The sequence below is a fragment of the Astyanax mexicanus genome, chromosome 2 (genome assembly GCF_023375975.1).
Source record: "Astyanax mexicanus isolate ESR-SI-001 chromosome 2, AstMex3_surface, whole genome shotgun sequence".
In the NCBI taxonomy this organism is placed as follows: Eukaryota; Metazoa; Chordata; class Actinopteri; order Characiformes; family Acestrorhamphidae; genus Astyanax; species Astyanax mexicanus.
The window spans coordinates 16,809,197-16,837,171 of record NC_064409.1 but is presented as its reverse complement, the minus strand read 5'-3'; the positions used below and the strand labels follow the sequence as shown (position 1 = coordinate 16,837,171).

The 27,975-nt window shown below is 37.2% G+C and overlaps 1 protein-coding gene across 5 annotated transcripts in view; it reads right to left on the bottom strand.

Moving 5' to 3' along the window:
- Nucleotides 1-21,721, bottom strand: part of LOC103037122 (ubiquitin carboxyl-terminal hydrolase 15) — a 39,517-nt gene extending 17,796 nt beyond the window's left edge. For 2 of the 5 annotated variants that reach the window (XM_007237087.4, XM_007237088.4), the window contains exons 1-10: nucleotides 21,587-21,715; nucleotides 19,258-19,385; nucleotides 18,927-19,057; nucleotides 14,118-14,244; nucleotides 10,742-10,887; nucleotides 10,272-10,333; nucleotides 9,192-9,281; nucleotides 3,349-3,493; nucleotides 1,197-1,370; nucleotides 3-161 (exon numbers count right to left, since the gene is read on the bottom strand). In XM_007237087.4, coding sequence (XP_007237149.3) covers nucleotides 3-161; nucleotides 1,197-1,370; nucleotides 3,349-3,493; nucleotides 9,192-9,281; nucleotides 10,272-10,333; nucleotides 10,742-10,887; nucleotides 14,118-14,244; nucleotides 18,927-19,057; nucleotides 19,258-19,385; nucleotides 21,587-21,675 — 1,251 coding nt within the window. In that variant the 5' untranslated portion in view covers nucleotides 21,676-21,715. The other 3 variants (XM_007237089.4, XM_022671322.2, XM_007237091.4) reach the window with 3 other exon arrangements.
- Nucleotides 21,722-27,975: the final 6,254 nt, after the last annotated feature.

Below are 27,975 nucleotides of genomic sequence, written 5' to 3'. Positions count from 1 at the left end.
ACCTTATCTGGCCGTCCGTCAGCATCTTTGAGCTGGATGTAGGGCTTCTTCCTGATGCGGTTCAGGTCTTCGTGTAGGCCGTCTAGCAGAAAAGCCAGCAGCTCATGAGAGTCCTGCTGCTGGTAGCCTGAGAACTGAGGGGCAAAGCGTCCCACTTGGGTCTACAATAAACACAGATAAAACATATGAGAACACTGGATGTACATAATGTACATTAAATACATTTTAAAGAATCAGTACTAATAGTTAAAGCTGGGCAATATGACTAAAACGCTCATATTTCGATTTACTTAAGAAAAAGCAGCAACATAGAACATGAAGACAATGTTAAACTGAAATGTCAAACTATAAGCATTTATTAAGTTTATTAAGATTGCAGATTAGACACTAGACTTTGCTTTAGAGTGCAATCCCTATGGAAACAAAGGCAACAAAGCCAGATTTTATGAATAAGACTGTTTTTTTCTATCTTATATTAAATACATCTCAATATATAGAACCAGTCAAAAGTTAGAACCCACCTTAAATTCAAAGGGTTATTTTTATTTCACAATTGTCTGCATTATATATTAATATTAACGTGATCCAAACTATACAGCTAGTATAGTTGTATAGAGGTAGTCACCTGGAATAGCTTTTAGTTAATAGCTGTGCTGAACTTGTCAAAAGTTATTTACTTGAATTTCTTGCCTCTTAAGGTGTTTGAGAGCATCAGTCGTGTAGTGAAGAGGTAGAGTTGGTATACAGTGAACTTAACTGAGTAGTTAAAATATTACTCGACTCAACTAAGTAAATAAAAAAATACTTTAAGAAATGAAGTTCAGTCAATCTGAAACATTTCAATCTCAACTCTGAAAGTATCCTCAAGTGCAGTCGCAAAGACCATCAAAAACGTTATGATGAAACTGGCTCTCATCAGGACTGCAGTACAAAAAGGAAGACCAAGAGTTACCTCTTTTTCACAGATAAGAGTCACCTAAATGTTATTTATTATGAAAGTATTTTGGTTTGTTTAACACTTTTAAGTTACTACATTATTCCTTATATGTTCCTTCATGGTCAGGAATACTTTAGCATTTAATTAAAGAATAAAGAAAATGAGAACATGTGTCCAAACTTTTGATATACTAATAGTAAAACATAATTTGTTAAATTTTTCATTTAACAAAAGCATTTCTTCAAAGCTTAAAACTTACTTTAAAAGGTCTAGGGGTGACGTAGCTGTATTTGCCGGACCAGAGCTGCTTGATAAGCTCAGCATAAGCCTTGGCGATTTCTCCTTTCATCCCTAACGGGTTATCCTCGTTCAGTTCATCCTGGTACTTGTCCTTCAAGAAGTACTCAGTGAGCGGAGGAATATTGCTTAAACACTACAGGACAGAAACAAGAGTAAGGATATGATGAGTGAACTGGTAGAGAACAAAAAAAGCGGTTCTAAATGAACAAAGCTGGAACGCACCAATATGGGAACATGATCTTTCTGAAGTGCATATCTACTACAATAATGCTGATCCACAAACATTTATAATTGATAGAAAATGTATTAGAAACAGCATTAGGTAAAAGTACATTTTCAAACTGAAATGATCATGATTTATACTTAATGTGTGCTTCTTTAGGTTACTAGGGGAAATGCTACATTAACATTGCTAACACCCACTGACCTTAGACTGTCCTCAACCTCTCTGTGAGGAAAGTCTGGACCAGATTCTGAAGCAAGAATCCTGTGTATTTTTAAACTGTTTAGATTTACTTTGATTTCATACTGCACTTCAGTGAGCGCACTGAAACACACTATGCTATGTCCAGTCATCATCACCTTCATCATCACACTCATTTGTTTGTTAGTAGACTTTGGTCTGAAATAGGGATGAGATAATGTTATTTCCACCACTAGTCTGGCTTTTTAGGTGTGAAAAGAAGCTATTCAAGCTATTCAAAGCTATTCAAAATCCACATAGACTTGCCTATATCACACAAATGAGCATATTGATATATTGATGGTTGAGAAATATGTCATTGAGTGTGAATGAATTTAAAGGAGACTAAATTAGAGCTCAGATCAGAGCCAAATATCAAGGCCGACTCTACCAGAGTCCGAGCACGTTCTGCCCGAGCTCACCACGCCTATAAACTGTCATTATGAGCCCAATTTTAACCTGACATTTTTAAGTAAGTAGAACATTAAATCTGACCTTTTAACTAAACTTCTGAGTTGCAGATGCCTGTACTTGCTGACTCTTGCCCCCGAGGAAAGTGATGGGAAATTAGGGTTGGGCATTGTTTCAGGCTCAGACAGAGAATCTAAATTCTAGTCTAATCTAAAATCCAGTGTTTGTTAGCAACGTTAGAGTAGCTAACAATCTCCTGCTCAAAAATAAAGAAGTAAATTCAAGATCAGCGATTCTTAACTGGTAGGTCGCTACACGGTTTAGGCGGGTCATGGACAGCTTGTAAAAAATAAATAAATAAATAAAATACATAAATAAATAAAAAATTAAAAAAATTATTTAAAATAATTAATACTCATTTGATTTTGGTAGAGCTCAGGTCAAAGCAGAGAAACAGGTTGAACACTGAGCATAATCTGAGAGCAGGTTGGGTAAAATAATCTTGTTTTGTAGCCTTATTAAATTTTATGCAGTTTTGATATTTAAAAATATTGTAGTAACCTTACCTCATCTCACCTTGTACATGCAGTTGGCATGGTGCTCCTCAGCGTATTTTAAATGCAGAAATATGCAAAGAAGTAAAATATCTAATTTTGTGGCCTTATTAATTTTGTGCAGTTTCGATATGTAATTTTTTGTATTGTAGTAACTTTTATACATGTAGTTGTCATTGTTCCTCGCGACTTAATGACCATGGGAAAATGTGGGTCCTGGGTTGAGACCAGTTGAGAACCCCTGTTTTGAATGGCAAAATGTATTCTTTAATTGACTGCATCTGTGGTCAGTGACAAATTATGCTAAATGTGATTTCTTTTTTTTTTTTTGGCTGAACTACTATTTTAAAGATAAATATCCCTAAACTTAAAGTGTTTAGGACTATATTAAAAAAAAGGATACAATAAATCCAAAAACATTAACAGTGTGATGCTTTGATTTCGAGCCACAACACATTCATTATGAATAGATAAAATGCTTGTATTAGTACTGAATTCATGTTCAATTAGACTTTACATTCATTTGCTTGTTTCAGAGAGCCACAGGGCCTATGCTAATTGGTCACTTTGATATGTAAATATAAGTCACAGTACACACACAGATGAAATGAATTATTAACAGAATTCATTTCCACCCTGGAAGCTTGTCTATTAGTGAACAGTGGCTGAGTATGTGATCGTACCTGTGTTGCAGAGTTCATGAAGCAGGTGTTCCCCAAATTGGAGAGGCCACACAGGCCTGCTTTCTCACTGTGCCGGCTCTGGTCTGAATATTCATAGCTGTTATAGGGCGGGTAGGACGGAAGGCTGTAAGTAGAGTTTTTCACACTGCAGAGAAACAGAGAAAGAGAGAGAAAGAGAGAAAGAGAGAGAGAGAGAGAGAGCAAGAGAGACAGAGCGACAAGAAAGAGAGAGAGAGAAATACAAGGACAAGAAATACAATTACGGGAAGTGAAGCACCTGAAGAATCTAAATGAGCACAAGGAGTAATACAAGATAAAGACAGCCCATAAAGAACCTACAGAATTACAAAGCCCTGCAAGATCCTACTAAGAGTTGTAAAATGACATGTAATTCTGCAATAAAATAAACTATCCATTCAATTAAATTTATCCCTATAAAATAAATAAAAACAGACCAAAATCTTCTTATACTGCAACAAAATACACCCCACACAACCAAGCAAATCTATAAACACCAAATCAGCCATGTTCTGCCGTCCTGCTCATTTTAGTTTAGAACTACTACACACAATTCTGCAATAAAAAGTCCCATCTACACTCTGCCACAGAGGAAATAGTTTTAAATGAAATGCACACTAGCCCAAAACACATCACCTTTTGTCTGTATTTACTTTCTGGCCAAATGCTCCAAGTTTATAAACTCAAAAACTGACTCACACCAGAGCAAATCAACTATGGGAATACACCCCAAAACTGATCTTTTTTTTAGGAGGTGGCCAGAGACACAGTTTTTTTTTCTATGAAAATAAATGTGCTTCTTCTATAAAACTGACAAAATCCTTTGTAGCACATTTTAGATTAAATAACCCATTTAAAAGTTTTAATGAAAATAGTCCTTAATCCAATCAAAAACAGTCCTTCTACACATTAACAAATATAGCAAGCTATATTTACTGGTACATACATGCAAGCAGATATAGAAATTGTATGTAAAATGCAAAGGTCCAAAATCGAATACTTTACACCAAGGAACAGGTTCCTACACACATGTTAATCCTAGTCTTGCACTAAAATTGATTGTTAACAGTACCACATCACAAACAGCGTTAAACCTAGGAGCCCAGCCCAAAACAGGTGCAAATCTCAGGTAACCGCTTCTTCTCCATAACTATCCTCACAATCAATCCAGCCTTATAAACTCAAGCAGCAAAGCCAGCCTGCTCCACATCTACAATCAGATACAGCACAGAGTGTCCCTCTCCAGCATTCCCTCCAACTCCTGCGAGCAGCGAGCGCGAGAGCAGCGCAAGTGTAGCAGAAGCACATGGCTTTGCAGCACACCTCTGGGTGCAGTGCACGCCTCTGTCCCATTGATCGTTCTGCGCGGCGTCAGTGCTCAGCACCCTCTCCACCCGCCGCTCTAACTCCACCCTCTCCGGCCTCAGGCACCACCAGCAGCACAGGAGCATCTCCCCTCGGCCGCCATGCCCCGAAACCCACTCGCGCTCAGGGAGAGAAAGGGAGGCACCAGGACGAGAGGCAGCAGGAAAGAGAGCGAGAAAGAGATGGGTAAAAAAGAGAAAAAGAGAGAGAGCTCCCTCCTCACTGCCGAAGCCCGAGAACTCTGCAGGCCAGGAGTGACATCCTAGCTCGTCCCGGTCCCAGCGCGAGAGAGAGAGAGAGAGAGGGAGAGGGAGAGGGAAAGAGGGAGGGAGGAAAAGAGAGAGAAAGAGAGGGGGGGGATACAGGGGGAGAGGGGGAAAGGGGGAGGATATTTATAGCAACAGCAGCAGAAGAAAGCTAGTAAGGCAGCTTCAGGATTGAGGGGGAGGGAGGGGAGAGAGAGAGACAGAGGGAGAGAGAGAGAGAGAGAGAGAGAAGGATGGGACAGAAAGACAGGGACTGCAAGTGAAGGAGAGATGTGGACACAGGGAGAGAGAGAGAAAAAGAGAAAGCAAGCAAGAGCAATGAGGACACAGGGAAGAAAGAGAGAGAGGGGGGATGAAAAGAAAATGAGAAAGAGTACGTAAATTATTATCCAACAAAGAGAAGGGAGAAAGGAAGTGCAAATGAGAGGGAGAGAAGAGGACAGAGACAGAGCACAAGAGTTTGTTTTAAAGAAAGAGAAAGAGAGGGAGAGGGAGAGTGAGAGAGAGAGAGTCTTCTGCCTTCTGCTATTCCACTGCTAGGGCTAGCTGAGGTTGCACTATGCTAAGCAATCGACACTCTGTACGGCAGCCTGACTGTGTGACTAAGCAGTATTTCTCCAGGACCCTCGCTCGCCCTGGACAGTCCGACAAACGCACAACAGCGGATGATAAGTGACCGCACCACAATGCATCCAGCATGAATACTGCACTGAGTCAAATAAATAAATAAAACAAGGGAACAGATCCAATACAGTATGAAGGTCATAAAGACTGCAGGAGTTTGCAGTGGCACAAAGTACAGAGAGAGAGAGAGAGAGAGAGAGAGAGAGAGAGAGAGAGAGAGAGAGAGAGAGAGAGAGAGAGAGAGAGAGAGAGAGAGAGAGAGAAAGAGAGAGAGAGAGAGAAAGAGAGAGAAAGAAGAGTAAAGGAGGAAGAGAGAAAGTGAGAGAAAGTAAAGAAGTATATAGCTCTACAGCTGCAGCTAAGCCAATCCCTCCTACAAGAACCAACACTGCTCAACAAGGCCTTATATAACTCCTCCTCACCGCTGGATCTGCCGTAAATTATGTATCGGAAGCTATTTTAATTCACAGGATGCCATCCAGAGCTGACACCACAACTTCAGGGTCAGCATCTACCCCCAAAAAACTAGCATACGAAGCAATTTTCCTATTATAACAACAATAACAACAATTCTGCTACTAGTACTACAACTACTACAACTACTTCTACGACCACCAGTTACTATCAGATACAATGAACAATTACAGTCAACAAATACTACCATGATTATTAACAATAAATGCAATAATTACAGCTTTACTAATAATATCAATACTACTAATAATAGCATTACTATCAGTGATAAAAATAGTACTGCTACTAATAATAATACCGATAATATAATTATCAATAGTATTAACAGTACTGTTATTGTTACTACTAATATTAGCATGACAGAATTAACAGTAATAAGAGTAATACTGTTACTACTAATAATAATAGCAATACTGTGACAACATTACTAACAGTCATAACTACAGTACAAAGGTATTAATAGTATAATAGTATTAACAATACGATAACAGAACACTGTTATAACAGTAATATTACTTGGGTTACAACTAGTACTGAATGATATTATATGTAACAAACACACCCCTTTAAAAAAAGGCAAAGATCTGAGCAAATTTGTGAAATTATGCAAATTGTTCTTAGCAATTTAAGTGAAAATTCCACAGATTTTTAAACATAATTAAGTTACTAATCTAAAAAAAAGTATTTAGAGTTTTTTGACGTGAAATGATCCACTGAGGATAAACTTAAAAAAACCCATGACAGGATTTTAGAAGTTTTTCATATGCTTATAGATTATAGATTAACTACAGAATAGCAATTAGATAAGTGCCTCACTCATGTAAACCCTGAAACTACCCATTATCTGACTACCCGAGTACATGTTTAAATCGATGATCAGATTACTGATGAAATGTGAATTTCTACAGTTAACAATATATATGTATATATGTATATGTACACTGTCAGTATGGTACAGATTAACCACTAACTATAGATTTTATGAAATAACAGGGCATTTAAAAATACCTATTTAATTACATTGTCTACTTCTCTTGTAACGCTTTTGTAAAACTTAGTGGAAATGTTTTTTTAGGGCATTAAACTCTTCAGACATCTATAAGCTTTTCTAAAGCAGAAGAGTGAATGACGTTTTTTTCTGAATTATGCTGAAATTGTAAAAAGATCAGTGGAATTCCCCTTAATTGCATGTGCTATAATCAGCTATCACTCTTAAACACATGCAATGGCAACACAAAAGGAAAGAAAAAAAAAAGAGTAAAAGTGAAAAAGAACACCCCAACATTGTTAGATTCGAGAATGGATGTTATTGATCTACTCCTGAGGACTCTGGGCCTCAGGGTCTGTTCCTGCAGTATCATGCAACAGAGCAGGTGAGTGGACAAACACACAAACTAGTGAACTACTCACACTACAATCTAAATCTACACTAGTGCCCTTCAAATCACAGCTCTGAGGGTCTGTGTGTGTGCTGATCGTCTTTATTGACAGGATTACTTTTGATAAGAGCTTGATCTACCTGTGCATAAAGGAACACCCATGTATTTTAATCTAATCTCGATCTGATCACCATAAACATTATGTCCCATGGAAGATAAAGAATGCTGCACCGATCTGTGGGATGTTTGTGTGGGTTTTTTGTTTGTGGGATGTTTGTGTGTGTTATCCTGCACTGAATGTGTGTTCCTTCCTATAGAGTCCCTTGTCTGTAGACATGGACAATTCTAACCAGACAGCGCAGGTCACAACTGAACTGAACTGTTCATTATTGGTGGTAATGCCCTCTATGATATATTGTCTTAAAAATAATTTAGATATTTTATATTATTGTCGTATTAACAACTAATGTATTCCTTCAACATAGTGGTGAAGCAAAAATTTAATAATGTAATTTCTCCCTTTTAAAAAGCATTAAAGCTTTAATTCATTAAAAATATATATTTAAATACTGTAACTTAACATTCAAACAAAGTTACATACAGGATAATTTATGTTAGTATCTGCTTTTCATGCTTAGTAAACATGATGCGAAATACAGCACAAAACAGCAAAAATATCGTTTTTTTTTTTTGTTCATATATTGCAAGATAAGTTAATATTTTAATAATTAATGATATTCACTGCATTTTTGTTACTGAAGAGGATAAATTATTCCTAAATATTCCTATAGCCAATAAAAACCCCCAAAAAATCAGTATCTCAGAAAATTAGAATATTACATAAGATTGGTACTGTTGGCACTGTGCCAAGTCCTGCTGAAAAATGAAATCTGCATCTTCATACTGAACTGAATTGCTGAAATAATGTAACATTACAATGATGCTCCATTTTTTTGAGATGCAAAAAAATATATCGTAATAATCAAATAACAGGAATTATGGATTTATAGGTGCCAGTTTCACAGAATTTAACAACTAATATTCTTCACTGCAGGTTTCCACTGTTCATTTAATCAGCAAACCATGTGGAGTAATGAAGCATTAACTTTAGATGGCTGGTGTGGTGGAGCGTAAGTTAAATTGGGGGACAGTGTTAGCGAGTTTAGAGCTTATGTTTCATTAAAAATACTGATATTTCATGCCATGTATCAGTGGAATACGATAAGACTGAAACAAAACAATATACTGTGACCTCAATATCGATATAATGTCCCACCCCTGGCTCCAACCGTAAAAAAAAAGCAACTATTCTTCAATTTTTATATATTTTAAGCAAAATGCAATCAATCTTCTGTATCTACATGGTGATTAAACATTGCTATACATAAGAGGTAACCAGCACACACAGAGAGACTACTTAAGCTGGGCAGAAGAACATGCAGAGGCTCTGTCCCAATACTCCAAACTGTACCCTCGCTCCTTTCCCTAGTGTGTGTTGAGTTACGCAAGCAGCAAAACAGCTGAGAGCTCTATAAGGACACTGGCAGTGAGATTAGACGAGGGAAAGGAGGCGATTTGGTGTACTTGGATGGCCGTGAAGAGTAGAAACACACACAAACTCATGCTGGTCTTAAAGAATGCGTCGGAAACTACATTAGCCCCTCCCCTCCCAGAATAGCCCCCTCCCACTGAGCCGCCACGCCCAACTGGCGCTTACTTCCTGCTGCTGAAGCTGCTGTTATGATTGTTTGTGAGAGATGTAGGGGAGATCTTTGGTAAAGCAGAGAGATTGGAAGCACCAGATGACCTTCAAAAGATAAGAATAATCATGAGTTAGAAGAAATCAAAGCCTTTTTTAAGCCTTAAAGAATTAAAATCAAGAGATGATGATTGTGTTTACATGGACTTCATAATCTGATTATAAATCAGATTACTGCAGCTATTGGATTATTCAAGTAAAAAGTCATGTAAACAGGATACTGTTCTGATTTCTTAGATTAGAGTAAGGCCTAAAAATCTGATTAGCGAATCTGATAGAGAGAGCTGGATTGCAGCTCAGTAACATTGTCTCTCAGTGCATGTAAACTGTTTTTCTGTGCATAAGTGAAAAATGGCCGTGATAGTGAAAATAAACGAACAGTGTTCAACACAGCATCCATGAGATCCTCATCTTCAAGCTGATGTATGTTCATATTGCGGCTCAATGTTTAAATAAAATATAAATAAAAAACAGCATGAAGTTTGGGTTTTATATGATGTTTGCAACCAGCCAAATAACTGTCTTAGGATGTGACACAGTAAAAGAAATATTACTGATCTACTCATGTAAACCATGAGTTTTCCCATTAACTGATCACCAAGTCTCCAATATTCTGCAGTAATCAGATTACGAAGCGCATGTAAACGCATTCACTATCGTATAAAAACAATGAAATGAGTTATGGAAGCAACTGAAGCAAGGATTTATACAAAGCGCAGTAAATACAGTATGCACAATTACATGAAGAATGATGATAACTTATAAGAGAAATAATAAAAGACTGAAAAATTTTCTGTAGGAGGGTTTTTAAGTAGTTATTTCAATCGTCCTACACTGGTACATACTGTACACAAAGTAAATTAAAGACTGTCTGTCTTTCTTATAATCTACTTCTACCACTATGATTGGGACAAATGTAAACCCTTCACTACTGCTAAACATTTACCCACACAGAACAGGAGCAGGATAAACAAATGCTTCTACTCCGCCTAGCTACGATGGTGAAAAGCAGAGGAGAACAACGTGTTCGTCGCTTACTTTGGCGTGGAGGAACCGCGAGGCCACGTTCCATCCTCATTCTTCTGCTCTATAACTAGAACCTAAAAGAAAACAAGGGAAAAAAAGAGAGAGAAAGGGCAAATACATCAAAAGCTGAGCCTTAGAATCTGAAACTAAACATTTCAGCTAGCTACAGAGGGGCTATAATTTCAATTATATTAATAATTCAATTATTATTAATTTCAACAGATCCGATCACAAGCCCTTCCAATGGTCTCTTATTTAAAGTAAGAATTATTAAAGTAAAGTATTTTAGGCTGATCTGACTCAAAAACATCAGTAAATAATGTCTAAAGGCATTCCTAATCCCATTCCTATTAAGGCATACCAGATAGTAACTTTCCAAAATGGTTTGTCTCAACAAACAGGCATCTATATGCTGAGATCTACTGAGGAAACCCACTCCCTTCTAGTGTAGTATGCGTGTAGTAGTTACTATGCACTCTTACCTGCCCCTGATAGAGCCCAGCATCCTGAATGGTGCTGTCCGGTTTGTTCAGAGGCTCAAACGTGTTGGTCATGTATTTGTTCCACAACCTGGTCTCCATCTCATCAGGAATGCTGAACAGTTTTCGCATCTCCTTTTCAATAGTGTCTGTGGAGCACAAACATCAAATCAGCTGTTAGTTCATTGTGCTGTATTTTTCCAACCATAAGGTGCACAAGGTGTGATGCAGTAAGCGAGTAAGTGAGCAAGGGTGTCGCCATGTTTCCATTCTAATTCAAACGAGTGCTGGGTTAAAATTTACACGGATTTCTCTCCTGAAAAACGTTTATTTGGAGTACAGCACTTTCTATTCTAAGCCTAGATTTTCAATTTCTACGTTTCTCCAGCAGTAAGGCTGGGTGCAGCAGCATTAGCATTAGCCGCTAACTGCAGCACTAGCAGGATGTAAATGCAAGAGCGCCATCAGCTAGCTGTTCGTCCCATGTAGCGGTTCGTCCCAGTGCAAAGGACAACAAACACACTCCAAACAGACAGACTTGGGTGATATTATGGACTTGTCACCTATAAAAATCAACTGATTTTATCTTATTGCCAAGTTCTTGCCAATACACAGTCTAAATTCTACTATCGTAAAATAATGGCATTTTACTGATTTTACTTTTATTATTATTATTATTATTATTATTATTATTATTATTATTATTATATACATTTTTTATCCAGTTGGAATGATTCCACATATATTTATTTATTTATTTATTTTTACATAAAAAAATAGATATCATAAATATATCAACATTAAACATTAATTTCTATACTGAATCATTGGTAAAAAAAAACACGAAGTAACAACCTGTCTGTTTTACCATTAAAGATGCTTGGTTGCACTCAAATTCTACACTTGCAAAGTAAAAAAAAAAAAACAACAACAACATAATCCAAGTCATTACCATTGCTAAATCTCACATAGACAAATAGCAGGTCTGCTGAAAGTGGCATGGTTATTAAAATGACAGTCAAGCTTTTAACAGCAGGCGAGCGGTTTGGTACAAAGGTATCATTACAGAACCTGTGCTATTAACACCAAAAAGCTGAACAAGGCAAAAATGAGTGTGTAACGCACACAGAAATAAAAAGCACAGTACTAGACTGGCACGATTTATCATCGTTTTAACAGCTCATATTAATGTGTCCTGCAGGATTGAATTATAAAGCAGCGATTCTCAACTAGTGGTTCAAGACCCACAAAAGTGGGTCATGAACACGTTCTAGGCGGGTCGTGGACAGCTTGTAAAAAAATAAATACATTTAAAAAACAGATACAAATTTAAAAGTATTAAATAATAAATCTGATTTTGTACCCATTTTTATATTGGAGGGGCGGGGGGGAGGAGACAGAGAGAGTTACTTACTAATGTGCTCTAAATGCAGAGATGGGAAATATCTAATTATGTGGCCTTATTTACTTTGTGCAGTTTTAATAATACATTTTATTGTTGTACATTTATGTTGTACATTTCATGTAGTTGTCATGTTCCTCATCAGTTTCTTAAAAAACGTTCAATTCTATGTGCATGAGTAAGTATGTTTAAATAGGTTTTTGAAGGCTACTTTTCAAAAATAAACTAGTTTGTTGTGGGCTAAGACATGTTGAGAACCCCTGTTATAAAGAATTGGTATTTCTTGCTCCTGGGCTCCCCCTACAGTCAGAAATTGTAATTAAAATTTCTGAGCCACCACCAAATTATACACTTTATACCAGTACATGAATTTTCACAAAAGCTGAGAGATAAAGAACTGCCATTGAAAGTTAAAGAAGCTTACAGACTGAGGCAGTAATATTACAGGATTTTACACGTATATGCATTACACAGTTCTCAAATGTTCTCATTGTATTGTTCACTTCACCAAAGTTACAAATTGCAGGTTCTGGTGTACCAAGCCCAGAGTACTAACAATAAAGACACCATTCTCCCTTTTAGTGTATTCTATTATGCTGTATCCTATTATGCTCTCAGTAAGCATCAGCAAGATTTTGAAGCCACTATTTTAAGATAACTTAAAATTTGATGTGGGCTATATGATATCTATGATATTTGATCATATTGAAGTGCAGTGTTATGAAGGAGTTTCAGTTTAGCTCTCCAGCAGTATTAACATTAGCAGCTAACCACACGAAGAGCTAGCTCTATGGCTTCCCAGAGGTGAGTATTATCAGCCTGTAGCCTTCTGCTAACCCAGAATAGCACTACTGGAGCAGCATTAGCATTAGCCGCTAACCACGGCGCTAGCTCTTTCGCTGTTTAGAAGAAAGTATATTGGACTGTCGCCTGCATTTTACCATTTTAAAACAAGCTTGGCGTGACAAACCGCAAGCTAATATCACCCTGACTTAGCAGAACACTTAGGGCTCCTCAGTGTAGCTCTGTCAGGTGGCATTAGCCGTTAGCCACTAATGCTCCAGCTGTAGTGGAAATCTGTAAATCTAAGCTTCCTGTAAATAAACGGAATCTCTTTACAGTTTTCAGGAGAGAAATGTGTGTAGACTTACATCCAGTGCTCGTTTGACTTGTCTGACTAAACTGAAAGATTTTTTTTAAATAAGAATTACAGTTTTGTTTACTTAGCTTAACAATTTAGAGGGAAAACATGCCGACACCCCTGTTCCTACTACTAGTTATTAGTTACTAGTGTCAAATAAAATGCTCCTTTTAATCCGGTGCACCTTATGCATAAAAATAGACCAGAAAATAGACGTGTATTAATATAATATAATGCCTTATAATGCAAAAAATACAGTACATATGTAAATCATTTAGCAGGTTATGAAGGTGGAGCATATACTGTATGAGATATAAAGCATGTGTCATCTATAGCAAAAATACAAATGTAAGCTCATACATTTCTCATCTCAATGCCGTTTGTCTCTTTTGTATTTTTTCCATAATAAAATTGACTACATAGTCATATATATTCCTCTATTACAGACATAAAACGTAGTCAGTGTCATGGAAATTTGTATCTCCAAAAAAGTGCATCTCCAAAATTAGTTTTCAAATCAAACGTTTTTATTTTGTAGCTTTTCCATTGGTCCACTCAAAATAAGTGTGACACAATATAAAGAACAATTTCCACATTAAAATTATATAAAAAAAATAAAAAGGTAAAACGTTTACAAAATTAGTTCTACTCATTTTTCTTCTTCTGTTCTACTGTTCTACACAAGCAAAACAATGGGTGAAAAAAACAATGTATGAATGAATGGAGAGAGGGATGGATGGAAAATGAATGGGAGTGGGTGGAAGCCTGGACCAGTCCCATGACACACAGTCTCAGCCTTCACAATCACATTCCCAGCTGGAACAATGGAAACTTACCTATTGTATCAGCTTTGCTGAAGCGTCTAGTGACAACATTGTCCATGTTGCTGTCTTCACATAGTTTCAGCTCAGTGAGGTAGACCTCCACTTTGCAGTGCTTCACGAACATTCCCTGCTCCACCACCTACATAGATCACAGATTACAGATGTTAGAGGGGACGCAATTTATTGTAGCATTGTAGTTCTGTTTGTTAGTCAGTAGTGATCCAGTACGGGTTATACTTGCTCAACTAAATATTGAGTTTATTTGAGGATTAGCCCCTCAAGTATCAAGACTTTTCACAACAATAAAAAAAAACATCTAGTCCATCTGCAGCTGCTTTAGGTGATCATACATTTTAGTTTGGTTAAATTGGGTTCGTTTTCATAACCCTTGGTGCGATTAGTTTGGGCAGGTGTAAAAACAGTACTCGCACTCTAATGTGGACCAAAACAACTACACAGAGACCATTAAAAGAAGGCGGTCCCAGTCTGGTCCCAAATAAAGTCTGCTCTAAAGTGACCTCGATCTGACCCCAACTATCCCCTGTACTCTACAAGTTTAAGCTAAACAGCTCTTCAAATGTAGTTTAACCCTTAGAACCCTACAGACGGATTTTCCGTCAAAAATCGCACCTTGTGTTCTCAGTTTATTTACTCAGGAATCCCTTCACACATCAACATAATCCATATATGGTTAGAAAGGGCGGACTTTACTCTTTCTAAAAATAGCGATGACAAGAAACTCATTGAGAAAAACACCTAAAAAAGTGAGATCTAATTCCCCAAACAATATTATTAACCTTCAGTGCTTCAAACATATTTATATGATGTTTCAAATCAGTAAAAGACTCAAAAGTGTCCACAGAAAAAGTGTGAAACTACTGGCACTCAAACTAAAGCTAAGTATGGCGTGCGCACTACTTTATATAGTTTTTATTTTACTTGTACATTTTTACCAAGTATTTATTTTGCACTAAACATTTTTATTTACCTAGACTAAAAAGTTTACATTTTTGTATATAGTTTTCTTTGTGTGTCCTGATCAAAATAATCAAAGGCATAGGCTGCTCTGAGTGTCTGGTTTTTAGTAATCTACATGTAACCTAGAGGTGTGATTATCAAGAGTCTGCCTGATGCTCTTCGTGTATTTTGTCAAAGTAATAAAAAGCCATGTAATGAACTATCATCAATATTCTTCTGCTTTCAACTCATATACACTCTAGTCTAACCATTTCTGAAAAGATATCTTAGGTGTGACAATATTTATATAGTCTATACATTAAAAAATAAGTAAATAAGTAAAATGTTGACCAAAAATTGGCCAGTTCCAGGAAAATATAACAATTCTGCTTCCTTTTACATTTTAAATAATCACATTTTTGAGCAGTCATATGGCTTCTGGAGTAAAAGAGATCATGGTATGTGGCTGATATAATTATATGTTATAGACCTGAAAGAGGAACCGACAAAAACAAAGAAAAAACACACCAAAACAGCCTAGGGTTCAAAGGGTTAAGCTGGTATACAGCTTTGGACAAAAACACTTCTGGAAGAGACCACTTCAGTTTCTGAATCAGTTTCTCTTATTTTGCTATTCATAGGTATGTTTGAGTAAAATGAAGATTGTTGTTTTATTCTATAAACTATGGACATTTCTCCAAAATTCCAAATATATATATATATATATATATATATATATATATATATATATATATATATATATATATATATATATATATATTGTCATTTATAGCATTTATTTGCAGAAAATAAGAAATGACTGAAATAACAAAAACATGCAGAGCTTTCAGACATCAAATAATGCAAAGAGAGTTTTTTTAACGCATCTTGGCATGTTCTCCTCCACCAGTCTTACACACTGCTTTTGGATAACTTTATGCCACTCCTGGTAAAAAAAAAATCAAGCAGTTTAGTTTGGTTTGATGGCTTGTGATCATCCATCTTCCTTTTGATTATATTCCAGAGGTTTTCAATTTGGTAAAATCAAAGAAACTCATCATTTTTAACTGGTCTCTAATTTTTTTTCCAGAGCTGTTTTCTTTTCTGTGTGAAAACGAGCTAAGCCGATCCGAATCAAACCAAGGGGAAAAACATATGAAGTGTAAAAAAAATTAACTGACTCAGACCAGAGCAAATTCAGCCAATATGTGCGAAAACAGTAAATATAATTTTAGTGTATAATAATAATAATTTATTATTTGTTACTATAATTCTACTGATTTTTATCATTCATTCAAATTCTTAACTGATTGGGCCAATGAACTAAAGGTTTTTAAATCAGATTTTTAACATGTAAACCATATTGTTGGTATTTAAGGACCATTTCATACAATGACAATGACTATGACAATATAATGGCATAATAACATAAATCATAAACAAAACAAAAATCAAACAAAAACACTGTTTTACTTTGCTAACTTTACGTTAATTGGCTCTTCTCTCTAATTAAACACAATGGCATTAATGATGTCATCAAAAATTATTGAGGATATATCCATACATTGTCTAATAAGTTATAAATGGTCAAGCAATTATTGTGACAGCGCTACTTCAGAGTTCAAACAAAAGTTAATTGACTTATTAGAGCAGAGACTAAGGAAAAGAACCGCGTTTCACCAATTCATTGTCATTACTCAATATGCTATTACAATTAAACATACCCTTATGCACCATTAATAATACTATAGATTATTATTATTCATTCTTATTAGTTTGTATATATATATAATAGACCAAAGACTTTGATCTCATGATTAGGTTTGAAGAGGCTCAACTCACACATGTAAACACTGCTTAATACAGCAGCTAACTGCTTTATTTGCTGTTGTACTATAGACTGTTATTCATAAAAATCCTCAGACTGTCCCTCTGAACAGAAAAAAAACCAATTCTACAAAGCTGATACTGACCAGAATGGAAAAAGCAAAGGTCAAAAACGATAAAGCACTCCAGAGATAAGATTCTTCCACTTCAAAGTGTCTAAATAAAGAACTACTAATAATCAAATTTTAGTACTAATGTAAGCTAAATCTACAGTCCAGGCGTGAAGTCCAGCAATGAGTGTTTGGTAATCTATAATGGCGGTCAATGTGTTGAAACAAGCAAGTCACAGAGACTCTTAATTTAGCAACCAAGCACAGAGACAGCTGAACAGACCCATCCTATTTATTTCACACGAGCCCCTCCACTGGTGGCCCTCAACACACCGTAAACTAGCCCAACACTCCAACTGGTAAAATGGTACACACATTGCATATTCTATAGAATCAATGCATTTACAGCGTGTATATTTAATACACTGAACAAAACAACATATTATTCTTTGCCACTCATTCCTGCAAACAATTGCTTTAGCACTTTCTACCTCTCACTCTTTCTTTACCAATCTCTCTCTATTACTCTCTCTCTGACCTCAGCCGGCATTCTTCTTCCTTCAAAACAAGGACATCCAAAAAAGAATCAGGAGCCTACAGTCAGCCCCCAGACTGCACAAGGACCCCAAAACACACTATACTCCAATCGACCTCCATTCAGAACCCCAAGCCCTGAAAGAGAGAAAAAGACAGAACCTCCTGCATGCTGTGCCTAGCAGATCGCTCCATGTAGCGCTTCAGTCATCCAGAGAGCCCCTCTGAAAATAGAATCGCTCCCGCCACTTGATACCCCCTGCGACATACATGGCAAAAAGGGGCGGATCGATGGGGGAAAAGAGAAACCCCACAAGCAGCCATGATGCCATGACTGGGTACATTTATACACGGAGCCCATGTTAACGGAAGTGGGGTCCTGTGAGGCCTAAACCAGGGGTCACCAATGCTGGTCCTGGTGGGGTGTGTTCTTGCACAATTTGTTATAGGTCTGAACATAACAGATTTAAATAAGTTTAATTAGAGTGTAAAAAATCCTGTTAAATTAGATTAAGTGCAGCAACAATTTAATAAATAAATAAACGCAATAAACAATATTATTGTTAAATTAAAACAATTTCATTTTACGTCACTGTTGAAACGATAACATAATAGAATAATAATGCTTTTTACACATTATTTTTAAAGAGCACTGAACTTATAATAAAATGATTAACTAATTAATTAATTAACTAATGAAATAAAATAAACTAATATTTCAACACAAAATAGACATCCCATCCCATTTATAATGGGCTCTCCTTTTAATACTGTGTAAACTAAAATATTAAGGCAATGTGTGAATACTGTGAAAGGTCTAGTTTACAGATAGCTTAACTCAACAAGCATTTAAATATATGCTTGAAACTTATATTTACAGGCGGAACTAAAAAAAAAAAAAAAAAGAATCAACACCAAACTTCTCATAATTAAAACGGTATATCTCTTGAAAAGGATGTAATTGCAGTATTATTATTTGCTGTAGTAGCTGTAGTTATAATATATCAGTGACAAATTTGTATTAGAAAAATAACATTATTATATTATTATTATTATTATTATTATTAGTATAAATATTTGACCTGTATCAATATATGAACTGTATCATGTTCATCCTTAAATATACTCAGCATTATAAAACAGCACAGCAACTTTTATTCTAATAAAGGGAACTAATATGACAGAAATAGCAGAACATGCTTCCTGTGTGATTCCATGCAAATCTAATGTGCCACAACCACAACTAGGACATATGCTAAGTCCGATATTACAGGCGCAATAAAACCAGCCCTGGTTTCACGTGAACTGGCACCGTTTTCAAATCACACTGCCTGCATCACATTCTGTATAACACAGCCCATCATAGCATGAATACTCAAATTTAGATACGTACCTTCCGGGCGATGGGTTCCTGGCCATCGGTCAGACCGTACCAGCTCACTAGCTTATTCCAGCCCTCAGTGGGCACGAGGATGTAGTCCAACTCGTCGATAAGATGCTCTTTAATGGCAAGTACATCGCCATCTAAGAACAAAATGCAAAGATAAGCACTGATCAATTGTGTGGCTAAGAGCTCATGTTTTATAGTATATGGACGATGTTTCCTAAAACACCACCATCATTCTGGATCAATAAATAATAAAGCTTATTTATGATCGCTCATTTTTAAGGTAACACTTTCAACAAAAAAAAAATTGGTTTACTAATATGAAACAGTTAATAACCTTTAAGGAGACCCGAGTTGTCCACCGGTCCGGGGTAGACATTCTGATCCCCCATCTGATACTTGTCCCAGCTGTCAAAGCCCACATATTTCTTCCACTGCTTGAACCAGTGACTGTCTATTAAGTACCTGAGATAAACCAGGGATAGGAATGGTTACAATTAGGTAAACCAATTATAGCATTTGCAATCATGTTCACACACCAGACAGATAGACAGTTAACTAAATAGCTATGCAGACAGACAGTCAGTTGTACAAATAGAAAAACAGCTAGAGAGGGAGCAAGATCTGTATTTGGCTAGAAGGCTAGATCCAGATTTATCTAGACAGACACTTATATGGAGACATATACAGCTCTGGAAATAATTATAAGACCACTTCAGTTTCTGAATCAGTTTCTCTGAGTTTGCTATTTATAGGTTAATGTTTGAGTAAAATGAACATTGTTGTTTCATTCTATAAACTACGAACAATATTTCTCCCAAATTCCAAATAAAAATATTGTCATTCAGAGCATTTATTTGCAGAAAATGAGAAAGATGCCGAACTTTCAGACCTCACATCATGCAAATAACACAAATATTTATATTCCTAGAGTTTTTTTATGCATATTTGCTTGTTCTCCTCCACCAGTCTTACACATTGCTTTTGGATAACTTTAAGTGTCTCTTATTTTTTTTCCAGCGCTTTATAGCTAAGTAGTCCAATAACTAGATAAAGACCTAGCATCTAAGTAGATAAACAGCAAAACAGACCTAGATAGCTGAGTATATAGACAACTAGACAACAAACAATGCAGGCAGGTAGATAGACAGCTGGACAAAAAGCTATATATATATATATATATATATATATATATATATATATAGGTAGACAGCAAAATCTAGATATCGTGATACAGAGATAGATAAATAAGCACTGCATAAAAAAGTAAATACACACCCAGACAAAGAGCTAGACAGCTAGATGGAGGGCTAGAGAGCTAGGCAGATACACAATCTGAGCATGGGATTCCAGAGCCAATCAGCCTAAACGCATTTCAAATGCTTAGCTGCAGAGGAAATTCAGCAGACACAATTTATCAATTTGACGTCAAAAAGACGTTGGACTCTAACATCAGGCTTCAAAGACTTCAAAAACCAAACATTTTACTGGTTAGAAATCAAATTTACATATCTGTCAAAAACCTACATTGGATTGACATAAAGCTTCAACATCAGACAGATGTTTTGTTCAAAACGAAAATCTGTTTAATGATTAAATTCTGGTTGGAAATCACATATCCAACAAAAACATCTTAACAGTAGTGGCTGAATTCTGATTACTGATCACCACTGCAATGTCTTTCCACCTTTCCACCTTAGTATTTCACTTTTTGTGGATATTAACATTATGAGTGTTATATTTTTTTGTTTTTTGTTGTTTCTTTGTCTAAATCCTAAATATAGGTATGTTGTGTCAATTTGATAGACAGCAGGTTTACATTACGTCCCAACATTAGACAGACGTTAAATTAAGTTTCCATACCAGCTGGCCCCAAATTACACGTTTTTTTTGCTTTAATGACTTAAATCTGAATGTTGGTATGATATGTCAATATGATGTTGGTACCTGACGTTTTAAAGACGTTGGACTTTGGTCAAAAACCAATGATAGGCAAATGCTGAATAACATCAACGTAAATCTATCTTAGAACCTCACGTTTTGTAGACAGTACCATGATTACATGTTGTTCATGTGTTACAACAAAATGGTGGTATGTTATGTTGACGTGACATTGGCATGTGAAGTTTGGAAGACGTTTAATTTAGGTAACTTTGACAAGTACTTAACACCACAACACCAATACATCCTCTAGGTTAATATACTCTAGCAATGTCAAATGACTTTGGCATTAGACGTTGCCCTGCATTTTGGTCGCCCGACGTCTCGACCTACATTTAACCAGATAGCTAACACAACGTCTTCAGATGTTTGGGGGCAGCTGGGAAGCTAAATGACAGGTGCTCCTCGCGTCTCGTCTCGTCTCCGCCCTGAATGGCCCCGTTAGCGAGTGCCAGCTAACTCCAGACCCACAGAGGAGCGCGTTGGGTCGGCCGGCTCTCAGCCCCCGGAACCGGGCAGGCTGTGGAGGTGCTGGGGGTCTGCGGTTTTGCTGAATAACCCTCACACAGCCCGCTGTCGGTCTCCGCTTTCCAGCTAACTGCTAACGGCTAACGGTGACTAGCTGTCAACACGGCTCCTCCGCGCTGCTGCCCGTTCCGCTCAGCGGCGGCTAGGCGCGGCAGCGGCAGGGCCGGAGGCGCGGAAGGTCGGCGGTCAGCTCTCACCACGTCTCCCCTCTCCGGAGCTGCGTCTTGAGCAGCGCTGTGATCTCTCCTCTCTGAGTGTCCAGATCAGCCGCTCCTCCCTCAGCCATCTTTCCTTGGGCATCGCCCGCTGCATTGTGGGATAGTAAAGTGGGGGGAGCGACTGTGACGCCAGGCTGAGGTTTAGCCAATCAGAGGTTAGCGTAGGTTTTGACGAACAGGAGAGTTCAGCCAATCAAAGGATTAAGACATGCAGAGACGACTGACCTATGGAAATGTTGATCCAATCATTTGCGTGAATTCACACGGGTTTAGCCAATCAGCGGATTCAGGAATGAGAGACTGATGGAAATGTTGAACCAATCATCTGCGTGTATTCTTCTTGACAGACAGATGCGTTTGACACAAGCAGGCTCTGGACACAAGATATGAATTTAGCCAATCAGAGGCTTGAGCAGTAACGGACTGATGGAAATGGTTAACCAATTGGTTGCGTTTAAATAAAAAACTTTTATTTTTATGACGGTAATGTAAATTTGTAAATTAAATGTAGTTATTTATTAATTCATTCATACCCCTGTATTTATTTGTTTGCTTATTTATGTTTGTTCTTTTTTATTTGCTTCTTTGTTTAATTATTTGTTGTTTGTTTGACAGAGACAGGGTTCACTAATTATCAAAAATCTGACAAATAAAAGATGTAACCAATCACCTGCGTGCATCCTTCTAGAGAGACATACATTTAGCCAATCAGTGGCTTAAACTGCCTGGCCAGCACAGAGCTTACAACAGCAAACCACAGGCACTAAACCCTAAACCATATTATTTCCATTAATAGCTGACATGTGTTCCCTTTGAAGTTCCTTTGCTTCTGCAGCGCCCTCTCAGGTTCAACTGAGCTAAAGGTGAGGATGATGTGCCTGTGCACTTTGGTATGCAGACACATCACAATATACAATCAGTTAATCAATAATACAGCCCCCTCCTGCTGACGTCCAATCATCTGCGTCTCACTGCTATCAGAGCTACTTTGCTCAGCCCAATCAGCTCTCCCTTCTGCCCTAACCTAAACCCATACATCACCCAGTGCCCCTCCGAAACTCAGTGGGACACAAGGACGAGGCTCCGTAAGGCGTGGTGAGGTTTCAAAACCCCCACATCTGACAGGTGGCAGGTCCAGACAACTGCTGTCACTCTGAACTGCGGCATGTGACCTGATCTCTTGAAGATTCTCCTTATGAAGATAAATGGGAACATGAGTAGTCTTCTCACAACAGACACTGCATTCAGTTTATAGAACTGCATCTTCGTTCATGCCACAGAAACTCACCTTTGACTATTACAGGTAGACAGAACTTACCTGCACAGGGTAAATCCTGGGGTAAAATGTTAGAGGTATATGGCACTTCAAATAGAGATTTTCAGAGGCACACATTAAAAAAGGTGGCAGAGAATTACTGGCAAGATGGCAGCACAAACGAACAAAGAAACCCACAAAGTATTTTTCTTGGTAAAAAATTTACAATAACTACTAGTTATATTAACATAGTTTAATGTTAAAGTTTCAATACTTTGTAGCTATATTCTTCATAAAAAAAATAAAAAAAACAAATAAAAAAAACAATAAGCAGTTTGTCTTAGTTTCTAGCTACCTTTCCCGTAACACCTTAAATGGTGCAACAGACTGCAGTGGCTGCAGCATTTAAGGTGGATCGGAAAAACGAAATAAAAGCTAAAAAAATATAATTTCAGCTTCCCATCACAGAGGAATTGGGCAATGGGCAATAACAATTAGTTGTTGCCCCACCTGCCCCCTTCCTGAAGACCTACAATGACCTAAAATTACCTAGTTAACCTTGTTCTAAAGGGATGGGTTACACTTAAAATCAATGGGTAGGGGTACAAAAGAGAAATGGGACTGAGCCAAATTTAAAAGCTTCTGTGCTTGGCAAGTTAAAAAAAAACTGTTCGGAATTTGTAAAACCACACTAAATTATTATTTCCTGTAGGTTTATGAATATTTAGGGTTCAAGCACCGAAGGTGCGTAGAACCCTATTGTTTTTGCTAAGATTTTTCTTCTTATTATTATTAGGGTTCAAGCACCGAAGGTGCGTAGAACCCTATTGTTTTTGCTAAGATTTTTCTTATTATTATTATTATTATTCTTTTTCTCCTGTAAAAACAGTTGTGCAGCCTAAACCGTAAGTCATAGAGAAATGAAACTTTGTAGGTAGATGTAGGATCAGTGCATCTCGGTGGACAACAAAAATGGCACCGATTGGTCAAGTGGTGGCGCTATAAACAAGGAAATTCATTTTTCACAATTTTCTCAATAACTCAAAAACCATAAGACCTACATTCAAAATTCTTTTTTTGATGGATTCCTTGGGTCAATACCAACAACTTTCCAATTTGGACCATGCACTTCCGTCTATATAGATTTTGTGCTAATTTGCATAATATGCAAAACCTACTTTTGCAAACTAGTCCTAGGAATTTTGACCAATCCTGGCATGTTTGGTATCAAAACACTCGTGAGAGCATGCGCTTCAATATTCATTAAGAAAAAGTTGAAATATGTAAACAATATGGCCGCCATATGCAAATTAGTCCTTCCGGATATATGCCCCATTCACTTCAAGAGGTAAATTTGGAGCACTGTTTCTCAGCAACCGTGCAACCTAGCAAGTTGAAACTTTGCATGCAGAATCTATCATACAGCCTCTAAAGGATGTTCAAAGGGCAACTTAATCAATCAACATGGCTGAACACCATCAGCCAATCAGCATTCAGCAGAAATTTTGGCAGGCTGAATGTTGCCCAATCTGGATGATATTTGGCAGTTATGTTCAGGTGGAGACACTGTAGTGACCTGCAAAGTGCTGAAACAATCCGCCCACTGGGGGGCGCTGTTCCAAAAAAACGAGTATATGTCAATCATGCTGTACTATTTTGACATCTAATTGTTTTTGCCATATTTAGTACAGTGGCTCTGACAAATTTCTCAATACAACTATGTTTAAAAAGTGCTTTGTTCATTCATAATTGCTAATTGTTTGAAAATAGCTATATTGAAACTACTCTCTGGATATTTGGCCTATCACCTCCATTTCAGTCTTGCTGCACACTGTAGAGTCTCTAGGTAAATGTTCATTAAAAACATTTGTGAAAATTTCACATACAATACTCTCCAGGCATCAAGCAATCTGTGCGTCCTTGGAATTTCTAACCTAAATTGCTGTAACTCTGCAGTATTTGCTGTAATCTCACAATGTTAAAGACCTCTGTACAATATCACTCTGATGAAGCGCCATTTAATACAGAACTAGATTAAGAATAACTTGACATTACATGTCATATCAGAACATTCACTCCTTTGTGCCTCTTCTCAACATTAATAACAGGTGAAAGACTTTTGATCATTTTAAATGTGACAGAATGTCTCCAATTGTGTTAGACCTTCTTACACATCACCATCCTATGCTCTAGTAGGCACCATTGTGCTAGTTGGTGCTTGAACCCGATGATTGCCGCTTGCGGCTATATTTATTATTATTCTTTTTCTCCTGAAAAAACAGTTGTGCAGCCTAAACCGTAAGTCATAGAGAAATGAAACTTGGTAGGTAGATGTAGGATCAGTGCATCTCGGTGCACAACAAAAATGGCACTGATTGGTCAAGTGGTGGCGCTATAAACAAGGAAATTCATTTTTCACAATTTTCTCAATAACTCAAAAACCATAAGACCTACATTCAAAATTATTTTTTGCTGGATTCCTTGGGTCAATACCAACAACTTTCCAATTTGGACCATGCACTTCCGTCTATATAGATTTTTTGCTAATTTGCATAATATGCAAAACCTACTTTTGCAAACTAGTCCTAGGAATTTTGACCAATCCTGGCATGTTTGGTATCAAAACACTCGTGAGAGCATGCGCTTCAATATTCATTAAGAAAAAGTTGAAATATGTAAACAATATGGCCGCCATATGCAAATTAGTCCTTCCGGATATATGCCCCATTCACTTCAAGAGGTAAATTTGGAGCACTGTTTCTCAGCAACCGTGCAACCTAGCAAGTTGAAACTTTGCATGCAGAATCTATCATACAGCCTCTAAAGGATGTTCAAAGGGCAACTTAATCAATCAACATGGCTGAACACCATCAGCCAATCAGCATTCAGCAGACATTTTGGCAGGCTGAATGTTGCCCAATCTGGATGATATTTGGCAGTTATGTTCAGGTGGAGACACTGTAGTGACCTGCAAAGTGCTGAAACAATCCGCCCACTGGGGGGCGCTGTTCCAAAAAAACGAGTATATGTCAATCATGCTGTACTATTTTGACATCTAATTGTTTTTGCCATATTTAGTACAGTGGCTCTGACAAATTTCTCAATACAACTATGTTTAAAAAGTGCTTTGTTCATTCATAATTGCTAATTGTTTGAAAATAGCTATATTGAAACTACTCTCTGGATATTTGGCCTATCACCTCCATTTCAGTCTTGCTGCACACTGTAGAGTCTCTAGGTAAATGTTCATTAAAAACATTTGTGAAAATTTCACATACAATACTCTCCAGGCATCAAGCAATCTGTGCGTCCTTGGAATTTCTAACCTAAATTGCTGTAACTCTGCAGTATTTGCTGTAATCTCACAATGTTAAAGACCTCTGTACAATATCACTCTGATGAAGCGCCATTTAATACAGAACTAGATTAAGAATAACTTGACATTACATGTCATATCAGAACATTCACTCCTTTGTGCCTCTGCTCAACATTAATAACAGGTGAAAGACTTTTGATCATTTCTAAATGTGACAGAATGTCTCCAATTGTGTTAGACCTTCTTACACATCACCATCCTATGCTCTAGTAGGCACCATTGTGCTAGTTGGTGCTTGATGAAGCGCCATTTAATTCAGAACTAGATTTATAATAACTTCGTAATTACATGTCATATCAGAACATTCACTCCTTTGTGTTAATTTAAACTTGTTTGGTCAAACATTTCAGCTTGTTCTGCAAAGGTTCAAAGGTCAATCTGAATACCACTTTGTGAACATTCTGGTTGAAGCCACCTGATCAATACCAATAACATGTAGACACCTTTTGACTAGTTCTAACTCACTTAATGAATATCCTACAAAGTTCACTAGATTTACATGTGAATTTAAGCACTGATCAGGTTGAAAGGCCTCTGCTCAACATTAATAACAGGTGAAAAACTTGATAATTTCTAAATGTGACAGGGCATCTCCAATCATATTAGACCTTCTTACACATCACCATTCAATGCTCCAGTAGGCACCATTGTGCAAGTTGGTGCTTGAACCCGATGATTGCCGCTTGCGGCTATATTTTTTGCTTGTTTTTACTTTTTGTATAAAGCTTAAGTATCCATATTTTTCTCACTATAAGGTGCACTATTTATAAACATCTATTTTCTAGTCTATTTTCATACACAAGGAACACTGGATTATAAGGCACATATTAAGCAGTCAAACCAGCGCTGGATGTTAATCTACACAGATTTCTCTCCTGAAAACTGTTTATTTTGGTAAGTAAAGCGTTTCTGCTCATTTACAGTAAACTTAGATTTCCAGATTTCCACTAAAGATGGAGCATTAGCATAGCGGCTAAATGCTAATAGCACCTATTTGCTGCCAGACAGTGCTACAATGAGGAACCTTGAGTGTTCTGGTGAAAGAGGGAAATATTAGCTAGCAGTTTATCCTACATAGCTTGTTTTAACATGGTAAATGGGCAGGCTACAAGCCGATAACACTCACCTCAAAACAGCCAAATGGCTAGCATAGTTAGTGGGTAATGCTAATGCTACTCTAGCAGTGCTAGCCAGGTTTAGCAGCAGACTTCAGGTCGATAATACCTCTGATCGGCCAAAAAGCTAGCGCTTAGTAGGTAATGCTAATGCTGCCCCAACAGTGCTAGCCAGGGTTAGATGAAGACAACAGGCTGATAATACTCACTCCTAAACATCCGAATGGCTAGCGAGGTTAGCGGGTAATGCTAATACTGCTTGAGAACTAAACTGAAACTCCTGTATAATCCTGCATCGGATAATACAGTGATACTGACCATATCGTATTTTTCGCACAAGGCGCACTTTAAATACTTAAATTTTCTCAAAACTAGTCAGTGCACCTTATGCGTAAAATACGGTATGCTCAGTGTCACTGTAAAGCACTAACTAACGAACGAACTAACTAACTAACTAGCAAGACCTAACAAGACCCCTTGTGAAGAATCTTCCTTGTGAAGTATGTAAGTAAGTTAGTTGACTAAGAAGTCAAGTAGAACAACAAGAAGGAGAAGAAGGCAATAATTTACCATAAAGTTATACTGTATGAAATTACCAAATAAATAACAGAAACCCATCAAG